This window comes from Theropithecus gelada, chromosome 14, assembly GCF_003255815.1.
Source record: "Theropithecus gelada isolate Dixy chromosome 14, Tgel_1.0, whole genome shotgun sequence".
NCBI classification, from domain to species: domain Eukaryota; kingdom Metazoa; phylum Chordata; class Mammalia; order Primates; family Cercopithecidae; genus Theropithecus; species Theropithecus gelada.
In genome coordinates this window covers 18107386-18123371 of record NC_037682.1, presented here as the reverse complement: position 1 = coordinate 18123371, position 15986 = coordinate 18107386, and the positions used below count along the sequence as shown (strand labels likewise).

General features: G+C 41.7%; 2 protein-coding genes across 8 annotated transcripts in view; one reads left to right on the top strand and one right to left on the bottom strand.

Moving 5' to 3' along the window:
• The window catches only part of CELF1 (CUGBP Elav-like family member 1), a 93068-nt gene that overhangs the window by 20495 nt on the left and 56587 nt on the right, over positions 1-15986 (bottom strand). For 3 of the 7 annotated variants that reach the window (XM_025357538.1, XM_025357540.1, XM_025357541.1), the window contains exons 2-6: positions 14988-15059; positions 13588-13739; positions 3070-3257; positions 1415-1497; positions 1007-1055 (exon numbers count right to left, since the gene is read on the bottom strand). In XM_025357538.1, the coding sequence (XP_025213323.1) occupies positions 1007-1055; positions 1415-1497; positions 3070-3257; positions 13588-13658 (391 nt within the window). In that variant the 5' untranslated portion in view covers positions 13659-13739; positions 14988-15059. Of the gene's footprint in view, positions 1-1006; positions 1056-1414; positions 1498-3069; positions 3258-8520; positions 8711-13587; positions 13893-14987; positions 15060-15986 lie in introns of those variants that run through there. The other 4 variants (XM_025357537.1, XM_025357539.1, XM_025357543.1 and 1 more) reach the window with 3 other exon arrangements.
• PTPMT1 (protein tyrosine phosphatase, mitochondrial 1) overlaps positions 3084-15986 on the top strand; it is an 88556-nt gene continuing 75653 nt past the window's right edge. The window contains exon 1 of the mRNA XM_025357546.1: positions 3084-3259. The gene's annotated coding sequence lies outside the window, so the exon portion shown is untranslated. The remainder of the gene's footprint in view (positions 3260-15986) is intronic.

Sequence of the window (15986 nt, the reverse complement as noted above, 5' to 3'; positions counted from 1 at the left end):
TTTAGTAGAGACGGGGTTTCACCATGTTGGCCAGGTGATTCGCCCTCTTTGGCCTCCCAAAGTGCTGGGATTACAAGCATGAGCTACGTCACCCAGACTTGACTATTTTCCTGAGAATTAAGTTCTCCTTCCTAATTTGTTCATTTTGGCCCCTCATTCCTGTCCAAAAGATATTATACTGACCAAGTATACTCCAGTTCATTCTACAATGTTCTTATAATATTTCTCTGTCAACTCTGTTTTTCTATTTATCAGACTTTAAAGAAAAAACTGACACAACTTAGACAACGGATTACTTAAAGCACAATTCCATTCAGATATCCTAAGAAAAGCAAATAAACTAGGCAGAAATCTTTTTTTTTTTTTTTTTTTTTTTTGAGACGGAGTCTTGCTCTGTCACCCAGGCTGGAGTGCAGTGGCCGGATCTCAGCTCACTGCAAGCTCCGCCTCCCGGGTTCATGCCATTCTCCTGGCTCAGCCTCCCGAGTAGCTGGGACTACAGGCACCCGCCACCTCGCCCGGCTAGTTTTTTGTAATTTTTAGTAGAGATGGGGTTTCACCGTGTTAGCCAGGATGGTCTCGATCTCCTGACCTCGTGATCCGCCCGTCTCGGCCTCCCAAAGTGCTGGGATTACAGGCTTGAGCCACCGCGCCCGGCCTCTTTTTTTTTAAATTATTTTTTGAGACAGAGTCTCACTCTGTTGCCCAGGTGGGAATACACTGGCATGATCTCGGCTCGCTGCAACCTCCGCCTCCTGGGTTCAAGAGAATTCTCATGCTTCAGCCTCCTGAGAAGCTGGGATTATAGACATGCACAACCATCCCAGCTAATGTTTGTATTTTTAGCAGAGACGGGGTTTCACCATGTTGGCCAGGCTGGTCTCGAACTCCAGCCTCAAGCAATCCACCAGCCTTGGCCTCCCAAAGTGCTGGGATTACAGGTGTGAGCCACCGCGCCTGGCCTAGGCAGAAAATCTTAAGGGGAAGAGTGTATACATTTGCTTACCATTGTTCTTCTCACTGTCAGCAGGTTTCATCTGTATAGGGTGATGCATCTAAAAAGGAAAAATATGATTATTATCACTGTATATATTAACGGCATTCAGAAATACATACAGACTCTAAAATACCAGAACTACAGCTTTAAAGAGTTCTCTCTGAATTCATGTCTGCTTCATGATCTTTCCCCAGAAAATGAAAGGTGAGTCAAGAACTCAAATACACAAGACTCTTGGCTGAGAGAGAACTACTGTCCGGTAATCTTTGAAGTGCTCCCTTTATGTCTTCCTTTACATCAATTCCTGCGGAAATTACCTTTTCCCCAAAATGGTTTTCAGTTTGTGCCTGATATGTGTAAGTGTATCCCATATATCAAAGTTACCACATTTCCATTTACTAGTGGGAGCTTTCTTACCCCTGGAAGGACTTTCATGTTGTGAAGAGCATTCTGAGCTTCTAATGCAGCTTTACGGGTGTAAAATGTAACAAAACAGCACCCTGCAATAAATAAGATTTCATAAAATAAAACTTCGAAAGCAGAGAATTCCTACAGCAACCCTTCCTCCACTGACATATTAGATCTTCAAAGAGGGCTGGGTTTATTAAAGGGCAGTGGAAAGGAATGAATATGAATATGTAGCAGGGGAATAAGATTATTTTCTATACACTTTATTGTTTTAGTCTCCTCCTAGTTACACCGTCTTACTTAGCTGCTCATATAACTTCTCTGGAAAAGATGACTTCTCTTATAAAGAAAGGTCATGTGCCATTTGACTCAAGCTACCCTACTTGGAACACCAGGTGGTATATGAGACAAGAAGACAGATGGGGCTCTATACTTTTGCAGCCTGTAGTCTACCAGGAACTCTTTCTTTCCCTGCTCTCTCAGAATAAACCACTCCCTACTTCGTAGCCAGATTCTACCATATGCCTCAAACATAATTATCACTTATTAAATTATAAAATGACTTAAGAGCAAGCACCTCTTAACATCTTTTTCAGGACTCTTGGTTCTCATCAAATATAATTAAGCTTCTAAAAGCACATGGTGCTGCCTCAGATCTGTAGATTTTGTGCTTTGAATCTTTATTTAGGGTAGGAGGAGAGGAAGTATATCTTGTAAATCTTGGTCTTAAACGTTCTGACACTCCCATATTCTCATGAGATACAATATAGATTTTTTTTTAAATAATGCTGCAGCAGTTAGAATTATAAATTACTGAAGGTTATATTGCCAGTCATGTTCAGAAACTATTATACTTTATATTTTTAGTTAACTATGCCAAAAAGAGAAAGTAATTCCTCTGCTTCTAGATCCTCTGCTATTAAGCTGGTTTCAATATGACAATCATGTTTGCTCACATTTGCACTGTTGGAGAGCTTTCACAGAGAATTACCTGAAAACTGGTAAAATGGAAAATAAGAACAGGTCTGTGTGTATATGGGGCAAAGTTAAAACCTATCTACCATCAGTCCTGTGAAACTTCCACTCTGCTAGGCAATTCTGGAGGCAGCTCCACCTTTCTTCTTCTCCTGTTCACTTTGTGGCAACAGCAAACAAGCTGCCTAAACAAATCCTTTCTATTTGATAAATCATCCTGCAAGGCCTCTGTAATACTAACAAGAAACCTACGGGTATGTGGACAGTTTTTCTCTTTCAGCTTATGCTAGCCCAAACACTAAAGATAACTTTATGTGGTTTACTTCAATTTTATCTTCGTCATTCTGTTCCCGAGGTCAAATGAGACACGTGAATCTGTCTCTTAAATTTAGAGCCCTCACAAAGCACTGCCCAAGATCCAATTTACAAATTATCCTCATGCTAACATCTTAACTTTTTAAAGCCATTAAATATATTTGGATTACAAGATATTACTACTATAAAACGACAGATTTTTTCCAACAGACAGACAGACAGACAGGAGTATTCTGGCAATGACAGAGAGAATGCATACGAAAGAAATTACATATAAAAAACCAATTTTTTGTATCCTGTCAAAAACCCAAAGCCCTCACCTGCTCTGAGAGTCAGTGGGAAAAATAAGATAAACCAAAACCCAAAGCCCTGACCTTTGCTCTGAGGAGGGTTTTGGCTCCTATCCCTTAGGACGTTGATTTCATATACAGCACCATACTGTTCGAAGAGTTCCCGCAAGTCCTTCTCAGACCAGGTCCTTGGAACCTGGCCCACAAACATCTTGATAGCATCAAGATCTGGTTGGTCTGGGTGGTCCAGGGTGCCGTTCATTTTCTTTGAGCTGTGTGAGATAAAATGAAACTTCTATTATGTAATAATGCTGCCTTCCAGAGGAAATTTTCTTTTCTTTAATGATCTTAACTACTTCTGAGAATGCAGGGGAAAAAAATCCACTTCCTTCACTTCTTCTATTCAGTTTACCAGAGTTCCTTGGTTCTCCCTCACCATGACCACCCATTCCATCAGATGCCAAACTAAAGTCACCATTCTGATTGGGACATCCCAGCTGTTACCAGGGAACTGACAATGTACATATCTTATCTAGCATGAGAATTATCATGTTAGAGGAGGAACTTAAAGGGTAAAACTCCCAAAACAAGATCAAGTTTTAATAACTTTTAAGCATGGGTAACAAAACAAACACTAAAAAAAGGCCCATAAAATAACAGAGGACTATTGATTACAAGTAAGAGTCAGAACACTTCAATGTATACAATGACAAGTGAAGTTTCCTTTCAGTAGAAGTTAGAACAGAAACACTTGATTTCCAAGGCTTAAACTAAGGACTAGAATGCTGGCCTTTGAATGCAGCTGACTCATGTATAATCATGCTTTTGCGTTAGGTCTCCCGACCAAAACAGAGCTCTGCCTCTTAAATTTCCAGATGATTGTGCAATGAACATAAACAATGTTACCATCATTCTAGATTTTGTTTCTGAGTTATCCAATTTACTGCTATTACTCTAAGACCAGTTAGATTCCCTTACTGAGTGAAACCATTTCAACCATCCCAAATTTCTCTAGTACTATCACATTGTACTTGTAATTCTCCTATTTCAGTTTTATTACCTTTAGAACCTGAAGGATAATCAGCTATTTTAATACCCTCATTCCTACCTTGCCACTGTAAACAACCTAGGTGAATTCTTACACTATAGATGTTTCCACTCAGAACATACTATCTTTTTTTCTGAGACGGAGTTTCACTCTTGTTGCCCAGGCTGGAGTGCAATGGCCCGATCTCAGCTCATAGCAATCTCCACCTCCTGGGTTCAAGCAATTCTCCTGCCTCAGCCTCCCAAGTGGCTGGGATTACAGGTGTCCGCTACCATGCCCAGCTAATTTTTGTATTTTCAGTAGAGGTGGGCTTTCACCATGTTGGCCCAGGCTGGTCTCGAACTCCTGACCTCAGGTGATAAACCCGCCTCGGCCTTCCAAAGTCCTGGGATTACAGGTGTGAGCCACCGCACCTGGCCTCATACCATCTATTTCAAAGTCCTTCTTCCTATTTGTTTCTAAATTGAACTCTGAACATTTATCTAAACCATTAATAACTTAAATTCCAAATAACTAACACCATTAGCTTTTCTATTAGTATTTGCTTAATCCAAAAATCATATTAAAAATTGCCAGGTTCTAATATCCAATCCCAAATAACATGCTAGGTTTTTTTTTTTTTTTTTTTTTTTTTTTAGACTGAGTTTCGCTCTTATTGGCCAGGCAGGAGTGCAATGGCAAGATCTCAGCTCACTGCAACCTCCACCTCCCAGGTTCAAGCAATTCTCCTGCCTCAGCCTCCCAAGTAGCTTGGATTAAAGGCATGTGCCACCATGCCTGGCTAATTTTGTAATTTTAGTAGAGATGGGGTTTCACCATGTTGGTCAGGCTGGTCTCGAACTCCTGACCTCAGGTGATCCGCCCACCTCGGTCTCCCAAAGTGCTGGATTACAGGCGTGAACCACTGCACCCAGCCAATGTGCCAGCTGTCTTTAAACAACAACAAAAAATCATTTTTCCACCACTGCTATCTTCTGAATAGTGTCTGAAGATCCTTAAGAATGCTGAATCTGTGAAAGTAGCTCAACTTCTTTTAAGTACTACATATTTCTTTTCTTTTCTTTTTTTTTTTTTGAAATGGAGTCTCGCTCTGTCACCCAGGCTGGAGTGCAATGGTGCCATCTCGGCTCACTGCAACCTCTGCCTCCTGGGTTCAAGTGATTCTCCTGCCTGGCTCCCAAGTAGCTGGGATTACAGGCGCGTGCCACCATACCCAGCTAATTTTTGTATTTTTAGTAGAGATGGGGTTTTGCCATGTTGGCCAGGCTGGTCACAAACTCCTGACCTCAGGTGATCTGCCTGCCTTGGCCTCCCAAAGTGCTGAGATTATAGGCAGGAGCCACTGTGCCCGGCTTATTTCTTTTTTTTTTATTTGAGACAGATTCTCTCTGTCGCCCAGGCTGGAGTGCGGTGGCACAATCTCAGCTCACTGCAACCTCCACCTCCCAGGTTCAAGTGATTCTCATGCCTCAGCCTCCTGAGTAGCTGGGATTACAGGCATAAGCCACCATGCCTGGTTAATTTTTGTATTTTTAGTAGAGCTGGGGTTTTGCCATGTTGGCCAGGCTGGTCTTGAACTTCTGATTTCAAGTGATCCACCTGCCCTGACCTCCCAAGTGCTGGCATTACAGGCCTGAGCCACCACACCCAGCCTTGAATCTTTTATAATTCAATACTTACAGGGGTTATTCTCACATCACTTTTGATGACTCTAGCACTATCTAAATTCAAAAGCTGTAAGACAAATGGCATATAAACCAATTCCTGACCCTACATCTGTGAAGGCTCCCCATATTCTTCCAGGTTCACTGATTAGCTACAATCCTAGGACTCCAACAGTACTAAATTTCCACCTTCGTTGTGGAAATTTTAGCATTAAAATTATGCTTAACAACTTTGAACATAATCGGGCTGTATCCACCTCTTCCCAATTACACTGACAGCTCCTTGCAGGCAGAAACTATTTTATTTCCTATTCATTCCTGTAACCACACCTGGTATAGTATTCTGGTTCAAAGTAAGCACTCAAATGTGCGAAGGGAGAAATTTCTTAAGTTTCAACAGTTCCCATTTAACCAATTAGCTCTGATAAAATGAGTGCTTATGCACAAAAACAGCACCCAAATTTAAGAGCAACTATTATCTCCTATGATTATTTGACTGCCACAGGATCAGTAGGCCATTTTCTTTTAAAGACAAGGTCTCGCTCTGTTACCCAGGTTGGAGTACAGTGGCATGACCACAGCTAACTGCAGCCTCGACCTCCCAGGCTCAAGTGATACTCCTACCTCAGCAATCCCAGTAGACGGAACTACGGGTGTGCGCCACCACGCCTGGCTAGTTTTTAACTTTTTCTGTAGAGAGAGGGTTTCTCTATGTTGCAAGGGCTGGTCTGAAACTCCCGCGCTCAAATAACTCTCCCACCTCATTTTCCCAAAGTGCTGGGGTTATAGGCATGAGCTACCACACCTGGCCTATTTTCTTTTGAGTGTTTTAGACGGCATCATCTTACTGGTTTTCCTGTAATCTATGAATTCAAAACGTGTGGCAGGTCATGGCAAAAACATAATGTGACTGCTTTTAAATGCTTAATCCTAATGTTGCAACAGAAACCAGCTACCATGATGAAAAAAGCCCTATGGTCAGGCATGGTGGCTCACGCCTGTAATCCTAGCACTGCAGGAGGCCGAGGTAGGTGGATTACTTGAGGTCAGGAGTTTGAGACCAACATGGTGAAACTCCGTCTCTACTAAAAAATACAAAACAATTAGCTGGGTGTGGTGGCGTGCACCTGTAATCCCAGCTACCTGGGAGGCTAAGGCATGAGAATCGCTTGAACCTGGGGGGCGGAGGTTGCAGTGAGCTGAGATGGGGCCACTGCGCTCTAGCCTGGGTGGCAGAGTGAGACCTTGTCTCCAAAAAAAAAAGGCAGCCCTATGACTAGTGAAACACTGGCTGTTACTCCCTACAACCTGTCCCGACAACTTTAATTACCAGTTGTAATAGCATTTTACTAAAATGTTGCTAATCTTTCACTATATTTCTATTCTAGACAGAGTTAACAAAGAACCCCAATGGTGCCCAGAAAACGTTTTGATAAGGAAGCTGACGGCTATTTCTGAAAAGCAGTTTTATCAATCTGTATTACACTGGAGGCAACTGCTTTCAGCATGCCCCTTCCCTCTGTTGTTTGTGTGCCAATTCTAAACTTTTGCATCCTGTTTAGTGCTAAAGCATAAACACAAGTCAATATACGTAGATTACAGTTTACCCAAAAGTTTAGCAGAGACTCAAGATTCTAGATTCTTCTTTAGCTCTCCAAATCCTTCTCTATTTTTTCATGTCTACCTACACCATGAACCTCCCCTTCCCTGTTTATATACCAATTCAATAGCCAGAAGACTCCCGTAGAGTAGTGCTGTTCAAAGTGTGGCCCAAGAGGCTGGGCACAATGGCTCACTTGAGGTCAGGAGTTTAAGACCAGCCTGAACAATACGGTGAAACCCTGTCTCTACTTTAAAAAAATAAACATTAGCTGGGCGTGGTGGCACACACCTGTATTCCCAGCTACTTGGGAGGCTGAGGCAGGAGAATCGCTTGAACCTGGGAGGTGGAGGCTACAGTGAGTCAAGATCTCACCACTGCACTCCAGCTTGGGCAACAGAGCGAGACTATCTTAAAAACAAACGAACAAACAAACAAACAAAAAACCAAAAGTATGGCCTAAGGACCAGCGGCAATCTTCAAACTTAACTCTTACAGAAATTTTTACAGAAATTAGACTGAGCAATTTTGTATTTGTTCAATCTAATAATAATAAATATAAAATACAAGCTTGTACCTTATTTTTTCCCCTACTTCATTTTCACTGTATTTTTCAAGGGAGTGGGGGATGGGGGTGGGGAGAGAGATGGTCCTTTACCACAGCTTGAGAAGCACTATCCAGGTATAGCAACAACTGCATGTATACCCATGTGTATGTAATAAGCAGTCACAAACTTTCTCTGATACTGTATCTGAAGAGAAACAACACCACTCTCCCTCTTCCACATATACTTCCAATATGCATCTTGTCATTAAGATTAAAAGTAACCATTGTATTAAAAAAGCCATCTGGCTACACATCAGCCACCACATCAGCCACTAACTCTATGTATCACTAAATACATTGTCAAATTTGTACTTTACTTCCCCATTCGATGGAGAGTTATATATATTTATCATCTCCACTCAAGAACCAGTGAATTCAGCAGTTCCCTGGAGAGGTATCTATATTCCTAAGAGGCCAGTCTACGGAAATTCCTATTTCCTGGAGCAGTACTGCCAGCCCTGACCTGGGAACAGGATATAAGAAAGGCAAATCACGGCCTGCAAGAATGTGAAAAGGAGGAAGATGAGAAAGTGGCAAGTGTTTTAGGGGAAAGGGATGAAACCTATCCCCTCTCTTTTTATGTTTCTACTACTGGCAGCAGAAGCAGTAATAATACCTGAGGAGGTAGTTGCTCTCACCGTTGCTTCTGCTGCCATTATTAAGAATGAGCAACTATGAAAATTCAGGACGAGAGGCTATCTCGTCTACCTTGATTTCTGCTGACACATACTATGAGAAAATACAATAGGGACACAATTGGGAAGAGACACATGAAGGAACAACAAAGATCCGTATTTTCAAAGTATGTATTTCTTCAAAATTCTTGAACACTCTCTTCTCTTTCTCCTTTCCTTTCCCCTCTCAAAATTTCCCCACCCCAGGCCTATCTCAGGGGCAGCACAAATGTTCTATTCCACTTTTTTTCCCATCTTCTGGCCCCAAGTGACTAAACCAGGGGGTGTGTCTTAGCCCAATGGCAAGCTGATCCATTGGCTGGCCAGAAACTTAAGACCCTTGACCTATGCTTAAAACAAAAACACGGCTGGCCAATCAAGCTCCTTTACAGCTGCACTGAGCAATACGACAGCCACTAAGTTATTTAAATTTAATTTAGGTGCAACTAGAGATAGCATGGGTTAAATGGAGAAGTGCAAAGTACTGTGGTCAAAAGATAATGAGTCACGCTACAACAAAGACCTTGAAAACATTATGCTAAGTAAAAGAACTCAGTCACAAAAGGCCACATAGTATATGTTACCATTTATATGAAATGCCCAGAACAGGCAATCTACAGACAGAAAGTAGGTTGGTGGCGAGGCGTGTAATTACCACGCCTGTAATCCCAGCACTTTGGGAGGCCGAGGCGGGCGGATCACGAGGTCAGGAGATGGAGACCATCCTGGCTAACACGGTGAAACCCCGTCTCTACTAAAAATGCAAAAAAATTAGCCGGGCGTGGCAGCGGGCGCCCGTAGTCCCAGCTACTTGGGAGACTGAGGCAGGAGAATGGCGTGAACCCGGGAGGCGGAGCTTGCAGTGAGCTGACATCTGGCCACTGCACTCCAGCCTGGGTGACTGAGACTCCGTCTCCAAGGGGAAAAAAAAAAAAAAAGAAAGTAGGTTGGTGGTTGCTTAGGAATGGGGATGGGGGAAGGGTGATGTGGGGAGGAAGAGGGGAATGGTTGCTTTTAGGTACAGGGTTTCTTTTGGGGTGATGAAATGTTCTGCAATTAAATAGTGGAAATGGTTACACAACTCTTGTATATACTAAAATCACTGAATTGCTCACTTTAAAGGGTAAACTTTATAGTATGTGAATTATGTCTCAATGTGAAGGGGAGGGAGAAGGGATCCGAAGAAAGGCCATGTTGCAACCAAAGTTATAAGGTAGTTAAGAGTAGAAAGGAGGCACATGTAGAGTGAGCAGTTGTGTATCCTGGGGTCAGAAAGATACAGTTTCTAGGTTTTCTAGCTGCAGAGTTCCTGATTAGATGACAGTTCAGTCCACCTGAGTCCTTATAAGAAAGCCCTTTCATATATGCTAGCTTGAGTGGACATCTGTTCCTTGCAGCCAAACAAGATCTTCAAATGGGACCTGTTTAAAAATAATTCCTGAAACCTTTCATTATTAATTTTTTCACTCCCCCACCTTCCATTACCTGTTGACTTCCCTTAAACTATACAAATAGAAAAAATTCAGATACTTACCAATCCCTCCACCTCCCCAGCAGGCAAAAATACTTGTTGCATTCCAAACTTCAGCCACCACCCACCCTTATATACAAGGTCCCTCTGGCTCACATACAGTGCTGTGGAAAAACTGGAACAGAAGTGCATCAGAATAAAAAGGGCCCAGAAACACTGGCCTGTGTTACTTACCAGCTGCTCTCTAGTGAGAACAAGACAGAATAATACATTTACGCTGTGAGAAAGTAATTTTCATTTGGATAAAGGGCAATCTTCCTATCATGTGGGGTGTTAGGTACTAGAAAAAGCTATCTCTAAGCACAATAAAGACAATAATAATTTAAATTCACCATCCAACAATAGAATAGCTAACAATATGCTTTTAAAGGTTTTCAGCCTTCTTGCCTGAGGTATGAAGATCTGGACATCTTATCTCTGCAATCATCTTTAATATCATTCTCAACTGTAATACCCAAGCTTTTGCTATGGTGCCAGATACTACACACTACAGGGCTCTATAAGACTGAGCAATATGTGACCTTGAGGCAATGTCACTGAAAAAGTAGAAGGGCACAACTATAATCCTCTACAAATCCTATAAAGGAATGTTTAAAAGTTCTATGAAAGAAGTGGCTAATATGATTTTATTTTATTGGAGGAGGGGGAGGTGTGTGTGCAGAGATTTCAGCTGCATAGAGTAGGTAAGTAGAAAAAGTGCAACATGGCATGGAGGAAAGAGGCCTAAGGGTGACGAAGAAATGGTAAGGACTGAGGAGATACTGGAAGAGTGGGATAACATTAGAAGGGAGAAAAAGGACTTGAGAAAGTTGTGGGAAGAGTACAGAAACAGAGGGGATCATACTAGAAAGTTGACAAGAATAAAGAGGTACGTCAGAGAGACCCAGTGAAGGGCTTTCCATGTTATATAGACAGGCTTGGAGTTTATTCCAAGATTTTAGATTAAGTGAATGATCAGATCTGTCCTTTTAAAAGATACCTAAAAATAATCTAGAGGATGAAATAAGGCACGGAACATGGAGATCGGAAGGCTCTTGCATAAACTACTACCTAGATTAGCGCCCAGTCTCAGACAATACTGAGAAATTTTGGGCCAGGATACACTAGGACCTGGAGTTCACTTGAACTCCAAGGAGGAGAGGAAGAGAAAGAAACTAACAACTCTTGGGTTCTAGTGAAGACAATATGGGAATTATTTTTTGTGGGGAAGTCTCTAGATGAAAGTAACCAATGAAGTCATAGACCTCAGAAGACATTTGGGGGAACAGAGATCTGAGAAGCAGAGAAGCACATCAGTGTCCCCTTAAGCAATGGGAGAGTGAAAAGTAAAAAGTTTGGGACACAACTCATGAAAATACCCATATCTTAGGGTGCAAGCAAAGTAAGAAGCACCAGTGGAAGCTTAAGAGTGATCAATGGAGAATCAAGAACATTGGGTAACTGTTCACTGACACGAGAGGCAGCCTGGTCTAGTGGGCAAAATATAAAAAGACCTTTACCTTTAAACTTGTACTTCAGGCCCAACATTGATTACTATTTGTCCTCAATCTCTCTCAACTGGGTCTCTCATGTTTAAAATGGGGGCAATAGCCTACGACCAGGCACCCTTGCTAAGCTTTGGTGAAGATGGATGACTAAAACAGATGCAAACACACATGGAAAAAATGTTGATAATTCATTCCCCGATTGACTCTGAGAATGACCTGCGGTAAGTCCACTAGCTCTCAAACTTTAGTGTGCATGAAAAACATGCTGGACACTTGTTAGACTAGAGTCTAGGGGGTCCTATTCTAGCACAAAAACATCTGAATTTTTAAGTTTCAGGTGACTTTCATGCAGTGGTCCATGGTCCAGATTTAACGGGATACTGAATGAGTCCAATATCTTAAAAGATTAGAAAGCAGGCTGAGAAGAATGCTGTGTCAATGCTGGGTTGAACACCAGGCAGTGGCAAAACACAGGAAGTGTTACAGTGAAAGATAATTTAAGCAACAGTCTTGTTTCTAAGGATCATAAATCCTGGGACATGGAAATATCCTTATTATGTATTAAATCTTTATGATGATATTCACTGTAATTTCACCTGTTACTGCTAAAGTAAAATTTTAGTAGTAAAGAATTCGCATAAAAAGACATTTAAATTACTTTAATTTTGGAGACTACAGAGGAGACATAAGATCCATTTCAAAAGAGTAAGACAGGCCAGGTTCTGAGGCAGCAGGATAGCTTGAGCCCAGGAGTTTAAGACCAGCCTGGGCAACACAGGGAGACCTCATATCTACAAAAAATTTAAAAATCAGCCAGGTGGTGGTGCATGCCTGTGGTCCCAGTCACTTGGGAAGCTGAGGCGAGAGGACTGCTTGAGCCTAGGACATTGAGGCTACAGTGAACTGTGACTGTGCCACAAAGCAAGACCCTATTTCAAAAACAAAGAGAGAAACAGCTAACTTTGAACCCTGCCCCCCAACTATTCCACAAAGAACTGTTTGGTATCTACTATTATCCACACCTGTTACATCTAATCCCAGGGTAGACTGATTTGTACATGGAGGCCTAACCTCAAAGACTTGCATTAACACCTGTTATCTAGAGAATATTCTATCACTTAATATTCTTGGCTTTGAATAACCTAAAGCTCATTTGCTGGAGGTTCCAAAACACTCTGAAGCCTGGTTACAGTGACTGAAATCAGGGGTTGGAAATGTGTCCTTCTGTACAAAGTCCAGAATTCAGGTTTCCAGCAGCTACAACTCAGGGCTAGGTTAGCATTTTGGCTGTGTACAACAGCAGTTCTTGAACAGTACTGCAAGCCAACAAGGTTTCTCGTTCTCACAATTTATTTGGGCAAATTGCCGATCAAGATTGATCCAGTTTTGTTTTTTTTGGAGGGTGAAGGACAATTTGATGTTCCTAAAATCATGTGCTGAGCTGCATTTTCAATGAGACTTGGGGGGGGGGGGGGGGGATCAAGGTCCAGGATTACACACTGTATGTTAATACAGAATGTTGTAGACGATACTAAACACACTGACTGTAGCTACCAGTCTCCTCTGTGATATGAGACTAAGAATCTAATAATTTAAAATAATAAAACACTTCCTTCCCAAAAGATTATTTGAAATTGCATGTCCAACCCAAAGCAACAATGCTATAGTATAAAAAAAAAAATACCTTGGAATCTATCATACAGGAAAACACTACAGTTTAAAGGAATTGGAACTGGCACACTTGAGCTGATGCTGCTGGTCATATATCAAGTGCACCTTTATATAAATAACTTAAAGCCTTGAGGAAATAAGCAGTAATGAGACAGACTCAGACTACAATAGAAAATAATAGCATGAGAAAATTCACGTTGTTTTGGCTTCCTTTCCCATTTTTTTCTTCCCCTTCTTAAAAAAAGGAATCAATTTCATCATATAAAGAAACAGCCCAGTTCCTCTGCTTATGATAAAAATTAGACAACAAAAATACTTACACGGGACTGGAATTCAAAGAGCAATGATCCACCATCATTTCTGGAAGGAAATCCAACTTAAACGCAGCCATCACCTCACTCTCCCCTTCAGAAGCCAATGATATTAACTTGCTGCACTTGTCTGATCCACAAATACACACAGCTTTAGCTTCCTGGGCCCCACAAAAAACACAAAGTGGAAACAGGAGCTCAGGGAAACCAGCAGTAAGTGCCACAGAAAGAGGCAGGACTGGGGAAGGGGTAGGGAAAGGGAGTATTGGATTAAAATGGGGATGTGACCATGTGAAGGGAGGCTCAGCCCAGCACACAATGAAAGTGCTGATGCGCCAGGCTTGTTTTGTGCGATTTTCCCTGGCGAAGCAGTACTAAGTGCACTGTCAGATAAATAGAATGTCAGATCCATGAAGATAGCAGTGGCTAACAGAGCAGAAGAAACACAAACTTGTTTCACATCCTCCAAACTCCTCCCTGCAAACCAGTTTTTAAGGTCCCCCAAAGCCTGAAACTAACTGAAGCGAGAAAAGGCTCACCGAAGAAGTGGGTTGTTAGCCTTGCTTTTAAACTTACGTTTCCATGTGCCACAGACAGCAATGAGCACAGTACTTAGGTCCAAACTAACCTCAGAACAGTCACATAAAGAGGAATGATAAGACCCTCAGAAGCAGGCCAGAGACAAGCTGGTTGAATAAACTGGCCACCAGAAACTTACCACTCATGTACAACTGCTTACAGTGGATCAACCTTACTTTTTTTTTTCTTGATATTTTCAAAAAAGCATCAATTTCTCAACTGACCTTGCTTTCTCGATGATGTGCTATTTAATGGTTAGAGTAAGGTGTGCTCCTCATCTAGGTGAAAGACTTCAAAAATCCTTTGTTCAGCAACACTCATTAGATGGCACACAGAAATTTTCTTTACTAACTCTGAAGCTTAATTTGCCAGAAAATAAAAATGGAATAGTAATATTCTGCCTCTTACTAGCATACTAGGAAATAATGTATTTTCAGTTCTCTGTTGTCCTTTCTAAAGAAACAAAGAACAAAAGCCACTATAGTGATAATAATGAAAAAGAACTAGGGCCTATCAGGGACAACACTCAAACATGTAAGGGAAAAACCAAGATATGAAGTCTCTTCATTGTCATTTTCCTCCTTTAAACTGTTGCTAAAACCAAGACTAGTGAGTGCACACATAAAAATTCTATTATGGGTGAGCACTAGAGATGGATATACTTAGCAGTCAAGGCAGATGTGTGCTCCCGTTCTCAATTTAGCTCCACATCCCCCCAAACAACAAATGGTGGCATTTCAATATTTAGGCAGTGACTCTAAAATGTTATCTCTGAAGGCTCCCAAATTTCACAGGCTTTCTTTCCATTTTTATCATTAGAGTTGCCTTACCTCAAAGATTTCACTTCACCCAAGCTCAGTTCACAACACAGGGAACTTTGAAAAAAAGAAGTTATGTTCAGCCTGCAAAGAAGTAAAACGAATGAACTCCTAAACACACAGTTAACGTTAAAAAAAAAAAAAAGAAAAGAAAAAGAAAGAAAGGCACAATAGCATAGGCCTAAAAGTTCTAATCTGTGTAACAATGGCTGACATCTGTCTGCATCTGACCCAGGAAGGTGAAAACTGTCTCTTCTGTCCATGTCCAGACGTCATCATCCAAAATCTAGAACTGTAACAGCAACTTACTGCTTTTTCTATTTTTGCCAGAGACTCGCTCATCTGATTTACTACAATAGAGGCAGAAGTGGCAGGAGCTCTCTTCCACCCTATTAAAGCAGCAAAAACAAGCTGCAAGTGAGAGGAGACTGTGCAACTGACACACAGTACACAGTTTACCCAGCCATGCCTGTCAGACAGAAGATGGTAACCCTAGCTGGGACTGGTTAGATTACTGGTTATATTTGTCCTAGTTTTTCCTATGTACACTGGAACTGATGGCATGCCTCTTCCTATAGAAAGCTGCCTGGACCAAAGAATAACTCTGAGTCGACAACCAAATTACATCTTTTAGTGCAAGAATTCCTTTAAAAAGACATTCCAGGCTTTAAAAAGGCTGAGCAACATCAGCTCACGGTGGTTCACGCCTGTAATCAATCTCAATACTTTGGGAGGCCAAGGCAGGCGGATCACCTGAGGTCAGAAGTTCAAGGCCAGCCTGGCCAACACAGTGAAACTCCATCTCTACTAAAAAAAATACCAAAAAAAAAAAAATTAGCTGGGCGAGGTGGCACACGCCTGTAACCCCAGCTACTCGGGAGGCTAAGGCGGAGAATAGCTTGAACCCAGGAGGCGGAGGTTGTGGTGAGCCGAGATCACACCACTGCACTCCAGCCTGGGCGACAGAGTAAGACTCCGTCTCCCCCATAAAAAAAAAAAAAAAAAAAAAAA